This window comes from Conger conger, chromosome 7 (assembly GCF_963514075.1).
Source record: "Conger conger chromosome 7, fConCon1.1, whole genome shotgun sequence".
NCBI classification, from domain to species: domain Eukaryota; kingdom Metazoa; phylum Chordata; class Actinopteri; order Anguilliformes; family Congridae; genus Conger; species Conger conger.
In genome coordinates this window covers 59,314,235-59,336,693 of record NC_083766.1, presented here as the reverse complement: position 1 = coordinate 59,336,693, position 22,459 = coordinate 59,314,235, and the positions used below count along the sequence as shown (strand labels likewise).

General features: G+C 37.6%; 4 protein-coding genes across 4 annotated transcripts; all 4 read right to left on the bottom strand.

Annotated features, from left to right (window-relative positions):
- Positions 1-1,596: 1,596 nt before the first annotated feature.
- Positions 1,597-2,568, bottom strand: LOC133134134 (olfactory receptor 1F1-like). The gene has a single exon (XM_061250578.1). It carries the CDS (start codon positions 2,566-2,568, stop codon positions 1,597-1,599), a length of 972 nt encoding a protein of 323 aa, XP_061106562.1.
- Positions 2,569-7,872: 5,304 nt separating this feature from the next.
- LOC133133449 (olfactory receptor 1E16-like) lies at positions 7,873-8,844 on the bottom strand. The gene has a single exon (XM_061249547.1). The coding sequence runs from the start codon at positions 8,842-8,844 to the stop codon at positions 7,873-7,875; it is 972 nt and encodes a 323-aa protein (XP_061105531.1).
- A 4,928-nt stretch (positions 8,845-13,772) lies between these two features.
- LOC133133448 (olfactory receptor 8G17-like) lies at positions 13,773-14,747 on the bottom strand. Its single transcript, XM_061249546.1, has one exon. The coding sequence runs from the start codon at positions 14,745-14,747 to the stop codon at positions 13,773-13,775; it is 975 nt and encodes a 324-aa protein (XP_061105530.1).
- A 5,124-nt stretch (positions 14,748-19,871) lies between these two features.
- Positions 19,872-20,852, bottom strand: LOC133133447 (olfactory receptor 1F1-like). Its single transcript, XM_061249545.1, has one exon. The coding sequence runs from the start codon at positions 20,850-20,852 to the stop codon at positions 19,872-19,874; it is 981 nt and encodes a 326-aa protein (XP_061105529.1).
- Between the last annotated feature and the right edge of the window lie 1,607 nt (positions 20,853-22,459).

Sequence of the window (22,459 nt, the reverse complement as noted above, 5' to 3'; positions counted from 1 at the left end):
TTCCTGCCTTTCGCCCAATGTATGCTGGGATAGGCTCCAGCCCCCCGCAACCCTGTTCAGGATAAGTGGGTTAAAGATAATGGATGGACAGATGGATGGCTTCTTCTCCTACAATACATATTGATGATAAATTATTGGTTCTCAACTTTTTACAGTCTATGTTCACAACCAAATGTTTTATTTTCATAGCTTGTACTAGTATGCATAACAATTGATTTATCCACGCTCACTATAATACATGCACTTGGCTAGAGCTAGAAATGTCTCATGTTAGAGCTAAGTTAAACACTATACATTAAGCTAACAGGTACTATAGGTAGAATGGATTGTTAGGTCTAACAGTTACTTACTAGCCACGCAGTATGTTACTCATGAAAATGAATGAAATGCATTGGCCTACCCTAGTTTGGCTAGTTGAACAAGACAGACCAATTTATCATAGTGCTAGCTACCTGGCTAACTTAATTTCATAATTTTTTTGATCGTAGTCCCGCAACACGCAAATGTATGAACAAACCACTTACCCAGCCCAGGCAACCTGGAAGGAGCGACCAGAGAGGTTGGACTCGATCCAGTTCAGGGCTGTGCCACAGATCCCTGTTGCTGACAGGGAGGACAGGAGGATGGAGTGATCCACAGTGTGAAAGGCAGCAGACTCAGCTAGTGGCCATTACTGGTGTAATTCACTATTTTCTCTGATTAGCCAACGTTTTCCATAAAGGCGCACCAACAAGCAAAATGCCGATATTGTTAGAGGCAGACGTGGCGCTGAATAAAGAAACATTATTTTCCAGTTTTAGGACTACAGTGTCCAACAAGACCAAAAAAGAACTATGGTTAAACATCGCTCCAGCCCTCAGAGAGAGTGGGAAATCGTCAGTTTATGAATATCATTTAAAAGGCAATTAGGCAACATGCATCCTTCGTAATGTACACTTTTATTCTTTGCATGAAAAGTCCCATTAATGTGGTATTTTATTAACATTATTAGCCAACTACAACTGTACAATTATTAGTGTACATATTGCTTAACAGATTTAGATGTAACTAAGAGCAACAGCTGATTTCAGAGGCTTGCAGTCGTAACAGTGGTGCCACTAGCGGAGTGAGCTGACAACATCGCTAAGGTATAGCTAAGAGCGGTCCAGACCAACCTTACAAAAGTACGACGTACAGAAGGTATACTTAGTTAAGAACATTTTGGGAAACATGCTGAAATGTTAAGGTAGAGCTTAAGGTATAACTTGCGAACAATGTAGCGTTAAGAAGGCTTCGGGAAACGCAGCCCTAAGTACAGTTGTGGTTTTGGGACATACCTTCCAAGTGCCTTAGCTCTGTGATTTTGCTGCTTTTCTTTAGAGAACTTACAGTAAAAAATAATTTACAATCAAAAAATAACAAAAAAATATAAAATAGGGTCCCATCAACACGTACTTGGACCCCTAATAATAATCTGGCTGGTTTTTATATCTTTCACCGTATTTTCATTCATTGGATAAACTTTGTGAACTTTGTGAATTACAGTTGATAGTTAAGTGGAGGAATAATGAACATGATTAAACTTGCCAGTCAGTAACTTGTGATTAAAAGATTTATTCATTTTTTTGTTACAGCGATGTGTATCATCTTTCTTCTGTACAGTTTTTTAATACATTCTGTGAATTCTTCTGTCTTAAGAGAGTAAATGATTGGATTCAGCATAGGTGGCATGACAGTAGATAGAGACATATTAATGATCCGGGCATTCTGATGAATGATTGAGCCCAGTGCAACGGAGATGCACATGGGAAGGTAAAACACGCTCACCAAGATCAAATGAGAGGTGCAGGTTTTCATGGCTTTGAGGCGCTCTGAGGCTGCTGCAATTTTTAATAATGCTCTGGCTATACACAGGTATGTACCTGTGATAAAAAGTACTGGAAACCACAAAATTAGAAGAGGATGTGTCCAGTGAATCACAGAACTTGGAGTGTTATCATTACACGCCAAACGGTACATGACTCCGTGATCACAGAAATAACTGTTTATCACAGTGGATTTGCAGAAGGACAGTCTGCTGATAAAAAGTATAGCTATGACAAAGGCTATTCCAGAAATTATCCATAACATGGCTATGATGACCGCCATTGATTTATGAGTCACAATCTCATTGTATCTCAGTGGAAAGCATATAGCAACACATCTATCATAGGACAGAACAGTGAGAGTGAACGACTGCACAGTGAGAAACCCTAAAACAAAAAACATGTTTGTTAAGCAGGCCTCAAAGGAGATTAAATGCGACTTAACCAGGAAGGTGTCAATCAACTGAGGAATGAGTGCAGTGCTTCCAAACAAGTCAGACACAGCCAAATTAAAAACTGCAATGTATTTTGGACTGTGAAGGCAGTGGTCAGTGTAAATCACAAACATGACAAAAGTGTTTCCGAGTACAGTCACAGCGTAGACAAAGCTCAAGAAGACATAGTAGTAGTTTGTGAGGGGAATACCAGCAAGTCCACTTATGTAAAAGAAGTCAGGATGCACAATACTGCCGTTTGTAAAGTAGGCTGAATTCAGGGGGCTCATTGCGGGTTTGTTTGCTATTCACTGTTTCTCACCGCCTGAAAATACTGTCTTTTAGGCCCTGAAAATAGAACATAGATTAGAAGTCCTGAGCTCCAGAAAGTATTGATGCTCAGATTTATCATTTTATTATTAATAATTGTTGTACTAAGGAATAAAGCAATGTGTGTGAAACTACAAAACATTTCCTGCATTTTACTTTTTTTAAATGCAGGAAAGTTATTTTTAATTTAAATTTCCATTAGAATAAAAGCTATGAACTCCAAGCTAAGCAGAACATCACAGCTCTTTAAAATGACTAAATGAAGGAATAAATTAAGTTGTGCCTAATACTTACCAATAACTTTAGGTAAACTTACACAGGCCACATATGTTGTCAATATATCTGACTCTCATATAGAAAAACTTATCTTCTATTGTTTGGAAACCACTGTCTTTCAAAATGAGTAGACGTAGATTAGTAGATAGTAGTATGTCCTTGAACAGACAGATCTGTTAGAAAAGACTGCTGAGCCAAAGTGTTCACAGTGGTTTTTTATATCCTGGAGTGTAGACACCAAAGGAACAGCACACAAAAAAATGCGCATGTATAATTAATGCAACATGATGCAATGATATTGATTTTGTGTTCCTTCTTTGAGGTTTTTATTTTTTTATTTTTTTATTTATATGTCTCTATTCTGTTTCTCTTTACTTTTTCACCTCAAATTTTGTTTGCCTTTGATTTGGCTGTAATGGATGAATGTTTTTTAAAATACATTTTTTGAGGATTGGTCTGAATACGATATGTGCCACATTTGGTGAAGATTGGACGAAATATGTTGGTGTTGCAATGTTTTTAAACATTTTGATCAAGTTCAGCCACATAAATTCACACATCAATTCAGTTGAGATAACAGGTTGTCATGTCTCAGCTTTGGGATGTGCCAAGGTATCAGCACACATAATAATCAGTTTTATTCAGGGAAACGCATCAACACTAATGGTGTAAAAAGTTGTGTTTGCTTATTGCAGTGGTCATATTACACCAAATTGTGTGGACATCCTCAGGAAGGAGTCCAGAGTCCATATACCAAGTTTGGTATCAACACATCAAAGCATTGCTGAGATATGCCCTCTCTTCCTTTTAGGCGCCGTTTTTGATTGGCTGGATGAAAAATCAATTTGATGACTTTTGTGAGGCTTGGTCTGAACATTTTTTGCCAGATTTTGTGAAGATTGTACAAAATTTGTGGCCTGTGAAAATCCACTTTTCCAAGAAATCTAATGATTTTTTTAAATCGGCTCAAAACTTAAACATAAAAGTACCTCCAAATCTGCCCTGTTGCTGGCGCTAGAGCACTCGAGATGGAAACATGAATCTTGGTGAAAAGAATCAGGGGACTGTCTGTAAAAAGTGTGCCAAATTTCAAAACTTTTTACCTTACGGTTCTAGGGGCTGCCATAGACACCCTTGCCAAAAGAAAAAGATGATGATGATGAATAATTACAAGGTAGAAATACATTGGGCCTCATTTATCAATATTTTCCACGCAAATCCGCATGCAAATGTATGTGTGATCAGAAACAAACTAAAAATTTGCGCAGGAAAACAGGATGAAACAGGAGTAGACACAGATTTTTTTGTATCCAAGTGTGTATGTTGATAAATACCAATCAAGCGTAAACAAAAAGCGTGCACACAAAATGTATAATTAGCATAAACTAACACATGATCTGATAAAAAAAAAAATCATTATATGACTGTGTGTGCTACAGCTACTTTGTAACTTGTCTTTATGAATGTGAAAATATATATGAAAACTTATTTACGAATTAACATCTTCTATACCATGATGTTTTCTTATTATGAACTTGAACTTCAACTCGCAGTTATTGTCCGTTGTTTATTCTGTTCAAAAATGAATGAGAAATAATAAAATTGTAAATTACGAAGGATGCATGTTGCCTAATTGCCTTTTAAATGATATTCATAAACTGACGATTTCCCACTCTCTCTGTGTGCTGGAGTGATGTTTAACCATAATTTTTTTTTAGATATTGTTTTTATGTTGGTGCGTTTTGCTTGTTGGTGCGTTTTTATTGAAAACATCAGCTAATCAGAGAAAATAGTGAATGACACCAGTAATGTGATGGTGCTTCTATGGGCACTATGACAAAGATAAAATTTAGACAAAATTTTTTAAATTCTAGTAACATGTTCCCACCGGTCGTGAAAAATGCAATATTTGGAAGTATTCTTGCAGTGTTTCATTCATAAATAACACTTTCTCTCTTAACACAGTCAAACAGTCACTGCATGGAGTGCATAATCGATCTTAGAGTGAGTCGATGGGCCTAGTAACGTCGCACTTAGAAGCTATCCCTTAAGCAACCGCCTAAGTGATAGTTCGGGGAACACAGGTAGAAAAGTAAACAACGTTAGTAAGGTATACCTTAGAGAGTCTTCATAAAGCGCTAAAAGACACACACCCCTGCTCAGTATTTGAATATTTTGTCTTTTTCCGAAGTAGGCTACACCATGCCCCAAATCTCCTAATAGGCTAAAGTAATGTAAACAGAGGCCAGACATATAAACGACGGCCTAAGCAGACTACGCCCTATTTATAGCAAACTTTTTACATGTTTTATGGAATTTATATTAAACCCCACTTATGCATTAATTAATCAGGATTACCGGAATGAAACAACCCATTTTCATGTTGAATCCTGTTGCGTATTTATATGAGATTAATAATTATAACATTCAATTGGCTTATTAAAATAATTTTGCCACTCAAAATCAAATTAAAATATAGCTGCTCGGGGTCCGAGCATCTCAGCACTCGGAAGTCACCGGCAGACCGATACCCTGCCAGACCCTGCCATTAACCAAGGGACCGGTCTGACAGACCAGTGCTTTGAGCAATATGACAACAAATTGTAAAAGAGGTTGAATGAATGAGGCGCGTGTCCTACTGACCATTTAAATATTGAGTATTTGACTGCATGGTTTAGCCCCACAAACTGGCCTATAATACTGATTGTAGGGGGAATCAGCCTGAACAGTTTGCCCAAAAGTTTTGACAAGTCCAAAATGGCAGTGTAGGCCTTGAATCGGCAAATACAATAGGATTCATGCAGCTTCACAGCTTGGACACAATTGATACCGTTCAAATTTTGCTATTTTACATGTTGATGTGCGTTGCAAAACTATGACTGAAATCATGAATTAATGAAGGAAATGTACATAATATATGCATAGCAAACAACAAAACTTGGTCTAGTTTCTACAATTCTTGCCTGATCCATCCCAATATTATTAAATTCAGAACGATCTTTTGGACAAGACCATATAAGCTGCATATTTTTATGCAAAAGCGGTCATGAGTTACAGCTGTTTTGGTGAAATTGGCCATCCTACAAATATTTATTGATGCCTACTGATCATTGTGTAATGAAAAGCCCAAATCTTTGTCATTATTAATGTATGTCAGGCTATATAGATCATTTCTAGGCATATTTGGTGAACGTGGGTCAAAACCTTTATGAAAGTAGGTTTTGCAAATAAGTAAAAATAGCAAAAAATAAAAATGGCTGGCAATGTTGCTTCTTGAGGCAAAGTTGTTTGGGTAGAAGATGTACATAAAATGATATAAAGTATAAGATTTTCCATTAATCACAGCCAATGATGCACTCTTAGAAATCTGAATATTTGGTGTAGCGCTGCCTAAAGGCTAATTGATTCAAAATTTTCCACATTCCTAAGAAGTCAGGAGGTCAATTTATCCACCAAGTTTCATGATGATCAGGCATTTCTAAGTCTGTCAAATGGCAACTGATTACTGATTGGCTAATGGTGGCCATCTTTTTTTCCTTGGACATAATTTTAGGGACTTCAGCACAGACAATGTATCCAAAATATCAACATGATTGGTCAAATGGTCCAAAAGGTAGAGGCATTTACACATTTTTTATTGTTATAGCGCCACCTATGGGTACAGTGATGTCAAATTGGGTCAAGGTACATATACGTCTACCAAATTTTATTAGGATCGATCAAAGCAGTCACGCGTTATACCCGTTTTACTAAACTTGGCCACGCCCCCAAAATCATATGATTTATCACAGCAGGCACAATTTTTGACATAGAAACTGTCATTATATAAATTTTAAAGAGAAGGTGGCTGTAAACGTTTTAATTTAAGTTGCATGCAAATCGGTCAGTTGGTTTTGGAGGAGATGTCGTTTAAGCGTTTCGCATAAAATTAATAATATAAAAAATTTGAACCAAAAGTAGATTACAAACCCAGAGGCCGTTCAGCATGATAAACCGATTCGATTAAGCCTAATCCCATCTTCCTACGATGAAAGGTAGATAGATAAAAAGCTATTAGTGTTTGAATATAAAATGTAAGAACAAACGCTATAGCGCCACCTACAGGCCAATCGGTTAAATATTAATAGGGCTTGTAGCGGCCACCATTCTTCATAGGCCTGCAAATTTTCAAGAGTTGTCACCTGTCCAAACAGAAGTTATAGGCCCAAAACTGGAGTAAAAAATAATAATACAAAAATAAATAAATAAACAAAAATACAGTAATACAAAAATAAAATAATAATAATAATAAGAAGAAGAAGGGAAATCCAAACCAAAACACTAAGGTTCATTTATATCCCCTAAATATAAATGAATGGAATAATACATGCACAAAGCACGCTTTACAACGGTGCGCTTTCATTTCCGCACACAATACAAACAGCTGAGACCACTCGTGAAGTTCTTTTGGCTCCTACGAAAAAGCTGACATCCAAAAACTTTGATAAATCCCACAATATTTGGATTCATGGTGAATTTTGTTCAGCTCACGTTTGATAAATGAGGCCCATTGTGTGTCTACGCAGCTTCATTGCTTGACACCCAATAATAACCATAATCATAATACAATTATTCTAGCTGCAATTATTCAAGGCCATGTTGGATTGTTTTTTTTTAAATATCATTCACTGTCTTCCCATTCATTGGATACATTTGCAAATTACTCTAAAGCGGAGGCTTTTGAAAAAAGAAAATGGTTAAATTTGCCAGTGAGTCATTTTCGATGAAAACATTAAAAAAAAATTTTAAGATATTTTTTAGGCCTTTTTCAGCTTTATTGGACAGTGTAGTATAGAGAGACAGGAAGAATGGGAGGGAGAGAGAGGGAAAGACATGCAACAAATGTCAGATGGTCGGATTTGAGCCGCCGACGTCGCGGCTCGCAATGAGCATGCGGTCAGTGCTCTACAGGCTGTGCCACCGAGACACCCATTAAAACATTAATTTATTTATTTCTTAGTGATGTCTCTCTTATTTCTTCTGTAAAACTTTTTAATAGATTCTCTGAAATCCTCTGTCTTCAGTGAGTAAATGATTGGATTCATCATAGATGGCAGGGTGGATGCCAAAGACATGTTAAGGATCCTGGCGTTTTGGTGAATGGTGGAGCCCAGTAAAACGGCAAAGCATATAGGAAAATAGAACACACTCACCAAGATCAAATGAGAGGTGCAGGTTTTCAGGGCTTTGACGCGCTCTGAGGTTGCTGCAATTTTTAATAATGCTCTGCCAATACAAATGTATGAAACTGTGATAAAAAGTACTGGAACGCAGAGAATCATTACAGGATGTGTCCAGTGAATCACTGAACTGGGAGTGTAGTCATTGCACGCCAGACGGTATATGAGTCCATGATCACAGAAATAGCTGTTTAGCACATTGGATTTGCATAATGACAATTTGCTGAGAAAAATCACAGCTATGAGAAAAGCCAGTGCTGCAATTATCCATAATATGACTATAATGACCAACATTGATTTATTAGTAACAATCTCATTGTATCTCAGTGGCAAGCATATAGCAACAAGTCTATCATAGGACAGAACAGTGAGAGTGAAAGACTGCATAGCGAGAAACCCTAAATAAAACCCTAAATAAAAAATGCTAGTTAAGCAGGCCTGAAAGGAGATTAAATGTGATTTAACCAGGAAGGTGTCAATCATCTGTGGAACAAGTGCAGTACTTCCACACAAATCAGACACAGCCAAAGTAAAAACTGCAATGTATTTTGGACTGTGAAGACAGTGGTCACTGTAAATCATAAACATGACAAAAGTGTTTCCCAGTACAGTCACAGCATAAATAAGGGACAAGAAGATATAATAGTATTTTGTGTGGGGAATACCAGCAAGACCAGTTATAAAAAAGAAGTCAGGACGCATAAGACTGGTGTTTAGAAAGGTTGAATTCAGCAGGCTCATTGCGGGTTGTTTGCTCCTCACTGTTTTTCACCCCCTAAAAAACGAGTCCTTTAGGACCTGCAAATAAAATATAGGTTAATGTTCAGTATGAAACCTGATTATTAAATTGGTCATAAAACTGATCATTGTTGTAACACGGAATGTGTATCCTTGTGTTTGAAATGACAACTTAATGTGACAACTACAAAACAGGGCTGCGTTTCCCGAAGCCGTCTTCACGTTACGTCGTTCGTAAGTTGTACCCCAAGCTGTTTCTTAACGTTTCAGTGTGTTTCCCGAAACGTTCTTAACTAAGTATACCTTCTGTAGGTCGTACAGACATCTCAATCTGTTAAGCAATATGTATACTAATAATTGTACAGTAGTTGTAGTTGGCTAATAATATTACTAAAATACGACATTAATGGCACTGTCTTCAGGCAAAGAATAAAAGTGTACATTTCGAAGCCTGCATGTTGCACTTTATTGAACATGTTGCCTAATTCCCTTTTATATGATATTCATAAACTGATGATTTCCCACTCTCGCTGTGGGCTGGAGCGATGTTTAACCATAGTTATTTTTTGTCTTGTTGGACACTGTAGTCCTAAAACTGGAACAAAATTTCCACGCCATGTCCTCTAACAATCCTCATTTTGTTTGCTGTGAAGCTGTGGGACCGCTTCTTTGTTTTTTTTTGCCATAGCTTATGTTGTTTCCGTGTTGGTGCGTTTTGCTTGTTGGTGCGTTTTTTTCGAAAACATCAGCTAATTAGCGAAAATAGTGAATTACACCAGTAATGTGATGGTGCTTCTGGAAAATCAACCCTGATTGAAAGGCATTTAAGGCACCATGACAAAGATATTAAAATAATGTAAATAATACATGACGCGCCAAAGAACGCGCATTGCTAGGTGGCGTTGGGACAAGGTGTGATACCACAATCTCATATCACAAACCATACGGTAGGATAATGCAATAGTAGTGTTCAATTAAAAAAGAACACTACTTTCAGTCATAACGCAGTCAAGCAGTCGCTGCATGGGGTGAGTAATCGATATCAGAAAGGTTAATAAACCTAGTAACGTCGCGAATGGAACCTATCCCTTAAGCAACAGCCTAAGTGATAGTTCGGGGAATACACGTAGAAAAGTAAACAACTTTAGTAAGGTATACCTTTCGAGTCTTCATAAAACGCTAAGAAACACCGTTATCGGGAAACGCGGCCCAGAATTCCGAAGATCATTCCAATCCATTCATCTGTGATTGAAAAACATGTTATAAATTCTAGCTTCCAGCAAGGCTTTTGTGCCCAATGTAACCATTTGGTTTGATAAAATATCTGTTTTATTATTTTTCCTGTCATTTATTTTCAATAACTTATTTTGGTAAATGACATATATCCTGTGCAATAACTGGGTGACCTACCTGGTTTGTGGGACCTTTTCTCACTTTGAGCTCCTGCCCTTAAACCGGTGTCTGCGGCATGGCCCTGCGGAATACACAATGGCCATGTTACATACTCACATCTTTTTTATTTCTCTTTTACAACTAAACCTTTCAGCATTCAAGTCAAATGCTAATTATTATTATTATTATTATTATTATTATTATTATTATTATTATTATTATTTTAAAAATCATTAAAAATATTAGATGCAGTCTGAAACGTTAAACCAAAAAGAGCCTTATAATGACCAATAACAATAATTGATATATACACTGAAATATTTTACATTTTACATTTTCTTTCAAAAATCAAAAAAGTAAAACATTTGAAAGATATAAGAGGTCAAAGTTATTTGATGCAATATATATTGTTCTGAATAGAACATACATTTTGTTAAAGAATCCTTTGTTCCTTGTTTTAAGTGAATTGTTTTATATTTAATTACTTTTTACAATAATTGCTTTGCACTTCAAGCTAAACAGAAAATTGTAGCATTTTGAAGTTAATAAATTAAGGAATAATTAATTCACAAGGAATAAATTAAGGTGGGAATAATACTTACCAATAACTTTAGGCAAACGTACACAATGTTATCTATCTCTCATATAGAATAACTTTTCTTCTATTGTTTGCAGACTAACGTCTTTCAGTGTTTCTCTTTTAGTAGATGTATCACCTTGAACTTGATGAGTCAAAGCATTCAGTGTCTTTCTTCAAGTGTTGACACTGAGCATTCACTGTCCTTTTTATACAGTGTTGACACTGAGTATTACACAGAGGGAACAGGACACAAAAGAATGGCTTGTGTATAATTAATGCAACATGATGCAATGATAGGGATTTATTTTGAGTTCCTTCTTTTGTTAGATTTTTATTTATTGATTTGCTTGTCTATCTATCTACAGTGGACTCCGGAATTATTGGCACCTTAATAAAAATGAAGAAAAATGGCTCCATGTCATAAACACAGATAATATCTGTATGTTATCTAAAACATATGGGGGAAATGGCATACTTTTATTTCAATACATTTCTTCTCATGTTTTAATGTTGTTTATTAAATAATCAAATTTTGACCATTGGTGTCAAAATTATTGGCACCCCAAACAGTAAATAAAATTAAACAAATTGAAATTGTCTCAAAAATCTAAGTTAGTTTAGTTAATTTCACTCTAATGGAACTATATTGTGTCATTCCATCACTTCCTGTTTTACAAGAGACTAAAGATGAGATAAGACGCATGCAAATTTCCTTTGTCATCCAGCAGCATGAGAAAAGCCAAAAAACTGTTAATTAAAAAGCGACAGATGGTAATAGGTACAAAAAGTATTCATTAATGGCTAAACATAGTACTTGGAGTCACCAAATCTCAAAAAGAACCATAACATAGCAGCTCCATACCGACAAACTTAGAGACAAGATTTTCAATGTGAGATTTAAAAGATAATTTATGGTCAATGTGAATTCTGTAAAATAAATACTAAATACTAATCATTTTCAGTTAACCACTGTGTATTAATAAAGTAGTCAATCATTCATTTATATTCATTTCTATCCATTTATATCATTTACACTCACAGAGCACTTTATTACACCTACTTATTCATGTGATTATCTAATCAGCCAATTGTCTGGCAGCAGTGCAATGTATACAATCGTGTAGATACGGGTCAGGCGCTTCAGGTAATGTTCACATCAACCATCAGAATGGGGAAAAAATGTGATCTAAGTAACTTTGATCGTGAAATGATTGTTCGTGGCAGACAGGGTGGTTTGAGTATCTCAGAAACTGCTGATATCCTGGGATTTGCACACAGAAACACATACTAGTCTCTAGAGTTTGCAAAGAATGTTGAAAAAAAAAGAGTGAGCAGCAGTTCTGCAGACAGAAACACCTTGTTAATGAGACGTTAGAGGAGAATGACCAGACTGGTCAAAGCTGACAGGAAGGTGACGGTAATGCAAATAATCACATATTACAACAGTGGTATGCAGAAGAGCATCTCTAAACACACAACACATCATAACTGTAAGTGGATAGGCTACAGCAGTAGAAGTCCAAAACATAAGTCTAATACATACCTAATAAAGTGCTCACTGAGTGTATATTATTTGTATTCATTTAATCATTTATATTCTTTTGTTTGTGTGTTTCAATATATTTAATATATAAACTAAAACGTTGTTTACTTGCAGAATATGTATTCAAAAAGGAAGAACAGGACAACAACAGGATTGCCATGTTACCATGTTTTCCCGCAGAGTTCCTGTCTTGTAGACAGATGAGACCAAGATTGACTTGCATCAGAGTGCTGCCATTGGCAACACTGGCTCAGTGCAGTCGTCTGGCAAGTGTCCCTGAGCAAGACACCTAACCCTGAAATGCTCCTGGTGCCTTGCATGGCAGCCAATCACCATTGGTGTGTGAGTGTGTGTATGAATAGGTGAATTGTAGTGCTTTGGATAAAGGCGCTATATAAATGCCAACCTTTTACCATGGCAAGCAACCCCCCCCCCCTCCATTTCGTGAAATATGCTGGTGAGCGGGCTGTACATAGCTTGGGCATGCATGGATGCCACAGGTGCTGGCTCCCTTTTCTTAATTGATAATTGATTAATTAAGTCAGACGTGTCCAGAACCATCTCATCTGACGAAGTTCAATCAAATGCCACCATATGCATGTGATAGTGCTTCATCCCACAGCAGTGCACTGATCCAAAACATACACCAGTGCTTTTCCTTCTTAACCCTCAAGCAAACGTATCTTACACACATTAATGACCAACTGGGGTCAGATATAACCCCAATATCAAACGCTTGAATATGAAACCCAAATTAATTCAGAAACATTTCTTTTACCTTAAAATGTCATTAAATATGTAAAAGACATTTAATTTTCATTAAAAAACGAAAGTGTATATAAATATTATTACAATTATAGCACATTTAATAATCATTAATAATCCAGATTGGCTTTATATAGGGGAATAAAGGAGTAGTAAACCATGTAACCCGTATAATGTTACATAATGTTACTGAGGTAGCATTGTGATAAATCACATATATCCTTGTTTTGAATATGATATGACACTGTTCTCTGATAATTATTTGTGAACTCAATCCGGGGAGTCAGTGATACTATTTTCGAACTCTGTATTTGCTGTTGTGTACTCATGTTGACAACTGCCAATAACAGACTCCAAGACAATCAAACGCCTAGAATAAAAACTAGATACTGAAAATTGCCATACACCTGTGCTTCAAAGACTATGCTATTGACACCTGTGCCTCAAACACATTCAGAAATGTTATCACCTATTTTACAATTTCATGAAAAAGCCACTATAAATGCGGTTATTGAAGTCTGCTTGTTTTACATATCGATCATTGTATTCCAATTCATTAGAATACGTTTTTTAATTGTTCTTCCAGTTCACAGTTGAGTGGATGGTTCAATAAAAGAGTATAGTTCATTTGTGATGATAACATGAATTTATTTATTCCTTAGTGATGTCTCTCTTGTTTCTTCTGTAAAACTTTTTAATAGATTCTCTGAAGTCTTCTGTCTTCAGTGAGTAAATGATTGGATTCACCATAGATGGCAAGATGGACGCCAAAGACATGTTTAGGATCCTGGCGTTTTGGTGAATGGCGGAGCCCAGTGCAGCGGTAAAGCCTAGAGGAAGATAAAATATGCTCACCAAGATCAAATGAGAGGTGCAGGTTTGCATGGCTTTGAGGCGCTCAGAGGCTGCTGCTATTTTTAACAATGCTCTGCCTATACAAATGTACGTTCCTGTGATAAAAAGTACTGGAAACCAGAGAATCATAATAGGATGTGTCCAATTAATCACGATACTTGGGGTGTTGTCATTGCACGCCAAAAGGTGTATGGGTCCGTGATCACAGAAATAACTGTCTATCATAGTGGATTTGCAGAATGATAGTCTGCTAATAAAAATCACAGCTATGAGAATGGCAATTCCTGCAAAAATCCATAATGTGGCTATGATCACCAGCATTGATTTACTAGTAACAATCTCATTGTATCTCAGTGGTAAGCATATAGCAACACATCTATCATAGGACAAAAGGGTGAGAGTGAAAGACTGCATAGTGACAAACCAAATTGCAAAAAACATATCAGCCAAGCAGGCCTCAAAGGATATTAAATGTGATTTAAACAGGAAGGTGTCAATCATCTGAGGAACGATTGCAGTGCTTCCACACAAGTCAGACACAGCCAAATTAAAAACTGGAATATATTTTGGACTGTGGAGACAGTGGTCGGTGTAAATCATAAACATAACGAAAGCATTTCCGAGTAGTGTCAGAGCATAAACAAAGCACAAGAAGACATGGTAGTATTTTGTGTGGGGAATACCAGCAAGACCACTGATGAAAAAGTAGTCAGGTTTCACAATATTGTCAAAAGTGATGTTTTTAAAGAAGGCTGAATTCAGGGGGCTCATCACAGTTTTGTTTCCTCCTCACTCTGTTCACCCTGTGAAAAAGCAGTCCTTAATGACATGAAGATAGACAATAGGTACATGAACCTGCAGTAGTGAGTTATTAATGAATGAATCTATGCATCTTAAGCATCTAAATGAAAAAAACAAACCTTAATTTAACCTATTAATGGGTGACATTCTAACATTTTTAACTTGATTAATCACATAAATATTACTGTTCATATTACGGCTGTTATTAAATTGTATTCTGCACATTAACACCTAGTGTCCTAAACGATATACCTGGTTGGCCTGCCCTTTTCCCAGTTTGAGCACCTGATCCTCAAATGGGCTCTGCATCACAGACCTGCCAAAACATAACAATCATGTTACACACATTCTATTCAATATAATATTTTTCATTCATATTTTTACATTTTGTATTGCTCAACAATTCAGTATTAAAATGAACGCAATAAAATACAACACTAAAGTCTCTAATGAGAATCAATAATACATTTTATATGCACAGAAATGTTACATTTTCTCGAAAAAGGTAAGTATTTTTGATTAACTATATTTGGTTCTGTATCAGTAATTCCGACAAATACTTTTTGTTACTTTTTAAAACAGAGTGATTAAGCAGATAATGTTAACTCTTTTGAAAGATATAAATGTAGGAAAATATTAATGTCAAATACTTATCAGTATAGGGGAAAATTTGCACTTACCAAATGTCTTCAGCCTATCTGGCTCTTTCTTTCTCGTTAGGAAACCAATTAATTAATGGAATAATTATGAAATGCCTTTCAATAATTCTCTTTCAGTATGTCACTGAACTTGATGAAAGGTCAGTTGTTAAAAGACTGTAGTGAGTGAAAGCGTGTTCTTTCGTTCTTATATCCCAGAGTGTTGACGCAGAGCATTACATACACCAAGGGAACAGGACACAGAAGAAATGCTCATGTATAATGAATGCAAGATGATGTTGTTCCTTTTTTGAGATTTTCATTTATTTATTAAAATAATCATTTGTTTCTTTACTTATTTGTTTATTTATGGACATACTAACAAATATAATTTAATATATAATTTAAACACGTGCTGATCATATCTGTACACATTTTGTGTTAAATTGGACAAACTTTAAGTTTACTAAATACACTTTTGTACAACCCTTCTACAACTTTAGTGTACTCAGTTGTACTGACGTGTATTACCTTTTTTTTTTTACAAACTTAAAGTAAGGAAAGTAAATAAAATAATGATACAATTATTGGATTATTTATTAACCTTTATTTAACCAGGTAGGCACACTGAGATTAAAATGATCTTTTAAAAAAGAGACCTGGCCAAGAGGCAGCATAAAAAGTCAGCATAAAAGAAACATTTTAATATTTGGTTGCTGCTTGAAGTCTGGTGAAGTAGACATCACCAGACACTGGGCATCTTCCCCCGGTGATGCTCTGCCAGGCTCAGTACAGTACTCTTATTGTACTGTACTGAATAAAGCAGTATTCTAAGCTATGTTTAATAACATTACATTACATTACATGGCATTTAGCAGACGCTCTTATCCAGAGCGACGTACAACGAAGTGCAGATCAAACACAAGTATAAGTGCGAAGAGGACCTGAGAGGACAGTACAGTTTACGGGACACAATCAATCCGTTTGTGTTCGTTTACCTGGATGATGTGCTTGTTTTGATGTGATTCCCTCAAGGAACACGTCCAACATGTCCATTGAGTCCTGCAATGACTGTTAGAAAAGCTAACAGTCATTTGTGAAAGCTGAAAAGTGCGAGTTCCACAAGACCACAATTTCAGTTCTTGAGGTTTGTGGTCTTCTGAGGCTATCTGGAGATATGGACCTTGCTAAAACCAAGGCTGTGGCTGAATGGGCCCACTCCTGCTAACAGAAGAGAACTCCAAGCTTCCTGGGGTTTGCCAACTTTTACCGTAGGTTCATACGGAACGACAGTACTGTCGCTGCACCCATCACAGCCCTCACCTCAGTTAAAAGTTCCTTTCGCTGGTCTCCTGAAGCTGAGAAGATGTTTCTGAACCTTAAGTGGTGCTTCTTGTCTGCCCCTGTACTAACTACAGTAAATTGTAGTAAGGCAATCCAGGAGGTGGATGCCTCTGACACAGGCGTCGGAGCTGTGCTTTCCCAACGGGCACCTGATAATGATTTGCACCCCTGTGCATTCTTGTCCCATCACCTGACCCAAACCCAGAGAAACCATTCCGTCCGTGGCGTGGACCGATCATCGTAATGTGGAGTACTTGCACTCCGCCAAGAGGCTTAACCCCCAACAAGCTTGGTGGTCTCTGTTCTTCGCTTGCTTCAACCACACCCTCACTTACCGCCCTGGGACCAAGAACACTAAAGCTGATGCTCTCTCCTAGCTGCACTCACCTGCTCTGACCGAGGAGGGCCCGGCCCCCATCCTACTATCCGGGACCCTCGTCACTGTCACCCAGCTAGAGATTACCCATTCAGTAAAGGAACCTTTGAGGGGCAATCGTACTCCTGTTGACACGCCTTGCAACCGACACTTGACCCCCGTTCCGGTCTGGTCCCAGGTTCTCCCCCCTGGCCTGCCATGCTGCTCAGGAATGTCGGTGATATGAAGCGGTACGCCGACCGACACCAATGCAGCGGGCAGCGGGTTTGGCTTTCATCCCGGGAGATTCCCCTACGCACCACCTCTGACAAGTTGGCACCATGGTTCATTGGCCCCACACCATCACTACAGTCATCAGCCCCTCAGCCGTTCAACTCAACCTCCCACCTCCTCTGTGCTGCATCCACCCAGTCTGTTTCCCACAATAGGCCGTTCATTACCTCCCAATTCTCCCCTCCTGCTCCGGCTTATTTTTTTATTGAACACTTGGACTTGGACTCTAGGGGCACCGGGTGTCGCCCCATAAGGGTGGGAGGCATAGGTCTCATAATTCTCCTGCATAGTCAGATGAGCCTAGGTGAGCATCTGGTGAATATCCATGGTTGCTGAAGTGGTGTACATGGTTGTTGGGAGTCTCACCCTTCTAAGTGAAGAGCTACAAACTCCTGATAGCTGAGGGTGCTGTTTCTGAGAACCCTGTCGCTGTTTGCTTATGTAGAACTAATCCTGTCTTGTTAGTTGAATTAGACTGTTGATGTTTTTTGTTTGTGTATGCCAGTATTAGGGTGAGTATTCCAGCTCTGTCAGAGAAGGGATCTCTTGTTTGTCTTTTGTTATCACATCTTCGTTCTCAGTTCTCGGTAGGCTATAATGCAGTTGGGAGCCTGCGTAGTGTTCTCCCTGGCGCTGTTCGCATACCTCGTTATTACTTATCTCAGGTTTGACGACCGCCTTAATCAGTAGGGCGTGAGGTTCAGTTTCTCTGCTGTTCGCTATTTTCTCGCTCCAGTCAGATCAGCCTTCCTGACCTTTTTGAAAGGTTGTTTTATTGGTTGGCTAATTGCTGGCAAGTTATTTATTCCCTTTCTTGGGGTGCCTGGGGTACATACTTTGTCTCTAGGGATGTCCCCAGGAAATATCAGCGGTTATCTCACGTTTTGTAGGTAACTTTTAGAACCCAACTCAGTCGCCCCTTACACTTAAAGGTACAGTAGATAGGATTTTTGTGTTAAGACATAATACAAGATCATTGTAAATCCCTTCCTATCATTGAAAAATGGCTCGCTCACATGTTCACTCACCCTATGCTTGTGGTTATAGTCCATGAATTCGGTTTTCAAAATATGCAGTTGACGGACCAACACTCTGTACCAAAACATTGTACAGCTATACAATAATTCAAGCTCATTTGTTGAAAATTGGTTCTAATTGCCACATAAATGGTGTGGGGGGTTTCAACGTAGGCCCGTTGGGGTGGGATAAACAGTGTTGTGGTTTGAGGGTGTCTGTTGCTGCAATTCCTCTCTTGACTGTTAGAAGGCTGATATTACTTATTGTACCCTTAACAACGGATGGTTTATGAAATGTTGAGCCACGGAAATAGAAAATTAAAATAAAAAATTATTGTTTATTGGTGTATTAATAAATGCTGTATGTCCCTGTGTCTTAAACTGGGAAACACAGTATCCCAAAACATTACACATTAGTTTGTCATTCTTCCAGAACAGCCTTTTCTGACAATATAAAACACCAGGAGTGTGCAAGGGTGTGATGAGGGAGGGAGGGAGGGAGGGAGGGAGAGAGAGAGAGAGAGAGAGAGAGAGAGAGAGGTGTGCTTAGGTCTCTGGGTACCCAAGCACCTGCTACTTTTACCCAAGGTGTCCCTTTAATTTGTTCATTACTTAATTTAGGTTAATTATATTCTGTACAGTAATTGGGTTGGTTGGTGCCCTTCTCACTATGAGCACCTGATGCTGAAAACAGCCTCTGCACAGTCCTGCTGCACACACAATCATGTTACTCGTTCCGTCTTTATTCTAGTGCTCACAGCCTTTCAATATTAAAATAAATGGCTATGAGTTTAAATGCAAAAAACATCAATTGAAGATGCAGAAAAAAGATTAAGCCAAGCAGCCTAATGATGAGAAAATCAATGAATAGTATATGCATAAAAATATATATATATAATATTTTCATTCATTCTAACCCGCTTATCCTGAACAGGGTTGCAGGGGGGGCTGGAGCCTATCCCAGCATACATGGGCGAAAGGCAGGAATACACCCTGGACAGGTCGCCAGACCATCACAGGGCACACACACCATTTACTCACACACTCATACACTCATACCTACGGGCAATTTAGACTCTCCAATCAGCCTAACCTGCATGTCTTTGGACTGTGGGAGGAAACCGGAGTACCCGGGGGAAACCCGTGCCGCCCCTATGAACATTTTTAATGTAGAAATTTTGCAGAAATCTAGAAATTGAAAGCTTTAGTTCTCTAAAATTATTATTATTATTACTTTTTTTACTTTTAGAACACTGACATTATTTTAGATTCAATTTTCAATTTGAAATAAATAAATGAAGCAATACCTTCATTTATCTCTGTTTAAAGACTCAAGACCATTCAGTATGAAAAATATGCAATAGTACAGAAAAACAGGAAGGTGGCGAATACTTTTACAAGACATGGTATCTATCACTGTATGTCAGTCATTTGTGACAACATTTATTTAATTATTTCTTAGAGTGATGTGTATCTTCTTTCTTCTGTAAAGCTTTTTAATGGATTCTCTGAAATCTTCAGTCTTCAGTGAGTAAATGATTGGATTCAACATAGGCGGCATTAGAGTGGATAGAGACATGTTAATAATCCTGGCATTCTGGTGAATAATAGAGGCCAGTGCAAACGAGAAGCATAAAGGAAGATAAAACACACTCACCAAGATCAAATGAGAGGTGCAGGTTTTCATGGCTTTGAGGCGCTCTGAGGCTGCTGCGATTTTTAATAATGCCCTAGCTATGCAAATGTATGTGCCTGTGATAAAAAATACTGGACACCACAGAATCACAAGAGGATTTGTTAAATTAATTACAGAACTTGGAGCATTATCGTTGCATGCCAAACGGAGTATGGGTCCATGATCACAGAAATAACTATTGATCACAGTGGATTTGCAGAATGACAGTGTGCTGATAAAACTCACAGCTATGAGAGTGGCCATTCCTGCAAAGATCCATAATGTGGCTGTGATCACCAATATTGATTTAATTGTCACAATCTCATTGTATCTCAGTGGAAAGCATATAGCAACACATCGGTCATAGGACAAAACAGTGAGAGTGAAAGACTGCATAGTGACAAACCAAAAAACAAAAAACATATTAGTCATGCAGGCCTCGAAAGAGATTAAATGTGCTTTATACAGGAAGGTGTCAATCACCTGAGGAACGAGAGCAGTGCTTCCACACATGTCAGACAGAGCCAAATTGAAAACTGCAATGTATTTTGGACTGTGAAGACAGTGGTCAGTGTAAATCATACACATGACAAAAGCATTTGCCAGTACAGTCACAGCATAAACAGAGCACAAGAAGACATAATAGTATTCTGTGTGGGGAATACCGGCAAAACCACTGATGAAAAAGAAGTCAGGATGCACAATATTGGCAATAGTGGCATTTATAAAGATGGCTGAATTCAGGGGGCTCATCACAGGTTTGTTTGCGCCTCACTGTTTCTCCCCCTGTGAAAAACCTGCCCTTTAGGACCTGAAAGTAAACAATAGATTAGCCTGCAGTAATGAATCCCTAAAAGTTAACAGCTGGTGGTTTATCAAACGTTGATCTACTGAGACTACACAAGCACAGATGTATACATCTTTTTCCATTACTTTTGTATTACTGTACCTTTCAGTATTAAATGGAAAGGCAAAGAGTAAAATGTACATAAAACCTGACAATTGTAGCTATGCATGGAAAGGTAAAACCGTGTACTGTAATAATGAACAAATCAATATATAGTAAACGCACATAAACATTACACATTACATTTCTCTCAGAAATATATAAATTGTTGTTTTTTAAAAGAAACGTAAGATCTAGATTTTTCAATAAAATATATATGGTTCTGTGTATTATTATTTTTTTTTTCTTTCTTTGAAAACACTGACATTATTTTAGATTCAGATGTAAATTCCAGAAATTGGTATTCACTAAACACGAAGCAGAAAATTGCAGCCGTTTGAAATCAATAAAGGAAAGAATAAATGAAGGTGTGCCTAGTACTTACCAATAACTTCAGGCAAATATGAATGGAGCAGATATGATGCTTACTATTCTTAGGAAACCACTGCAGCTCAATATTTCTCTTGAGTTGACTGTATGTCCTTGAACTTGGTGATAGATCAGTTGGAAAAGACTGCGGTGAGCATTTCTTCTTATATCTGGGCGTGTTGACAAAGAGCCCTCACCAAGGGAACAGGACACCAAAGAAATGCTCATGTGAAATGAATGCAACACAATGCAATGAAAAGGATGGCCTTTGTGGTCTTTTTGAACTGTATAAGTTTTGTGTTAAATTGGTCACATTTTAAGTGTTCTAAATACTCCATAATGATTAATGATTTTTTTATACCTCCCTTTGATCCATGCAAAGCAAGTCTGGCCTCCTCATTAAATATAAGCAATATGTCCATAACACCTATGATAAATCATGTAGATTCTAATAGTCATGCCGGTAAATTGTTAGCTTTGTTAGATTGTTTGTGAATTCAATGGCAATGCAATGCAAATAGACTACTTTTCCATACACAACAGTTCAATGCCATGAGCAGATTATAAATCATTATCTACAGGACCCCTGCAGACAGATCTAGGATCAGTCCATCCCGCGTTGCAGCTGAACACCAGTCCAAATCTAGCAAGCTAGTTAATGTTTTTATCATGGTTTTCAACCATCAGGTAACATCAGGAGAAACAAAAGAAAGAGTAAAAACTGACTGAATGTCAAAATAATTTTATTTTAAAGGGAAGTTAAGTTAAGGCGTTGGACCTAAAATGCTAACATTACATCGGGTAACGTAGACTCGACGTGTTCCGTACACGTTGCTCACAATGATCAGAACATTGCTACTTAAAATAAGAAATTACTTCGAGGTCAACTTTGGTATTTGTGTGTGTGTAAAGTGTTCTCATAAAGAGTCACGTACGCAATACACTTCCGAATACTGTGAAAAGGTAATGGTGCTCCAGTGGTAGTGTGGTGGAGAAGCTGTTGCTAACGAGAATCGGACAGGTTTATACGGCTCAGGCAAAAGTG

Bases quoted from the DNA above. Each gene is read 5' to 3' on its own strand.
- LOC133134134 (XM_061250578.1), bottom strand. From the start codon at position 2,568: ATGAGCCCCCTGAATTCAGCCTACTTTACAAACGGCAGTATTGTGCAT.
- LOC133133449 (XM_061249547.1), bottom strand. From the start codon at position 8,844: ATGAGCCTGCTGAATTCAACCTTTCTAAACACCAGTCTTATGCGTCCT.
- LOC133133448 (XM_061249546.1), bottom strand. From the start codon at position 14,747: ATGAGCCCCCTGAATTCAGCCTTCTTTAAAAACATCACTTTTGACAAT.
- LOC133133447 (XM_061249545.1), bottom strand. From the start codon at position 20,852: ATGAGCCCCCTGAATTCAGCCATCTTTATAAATGCCACTATTGCCAAT.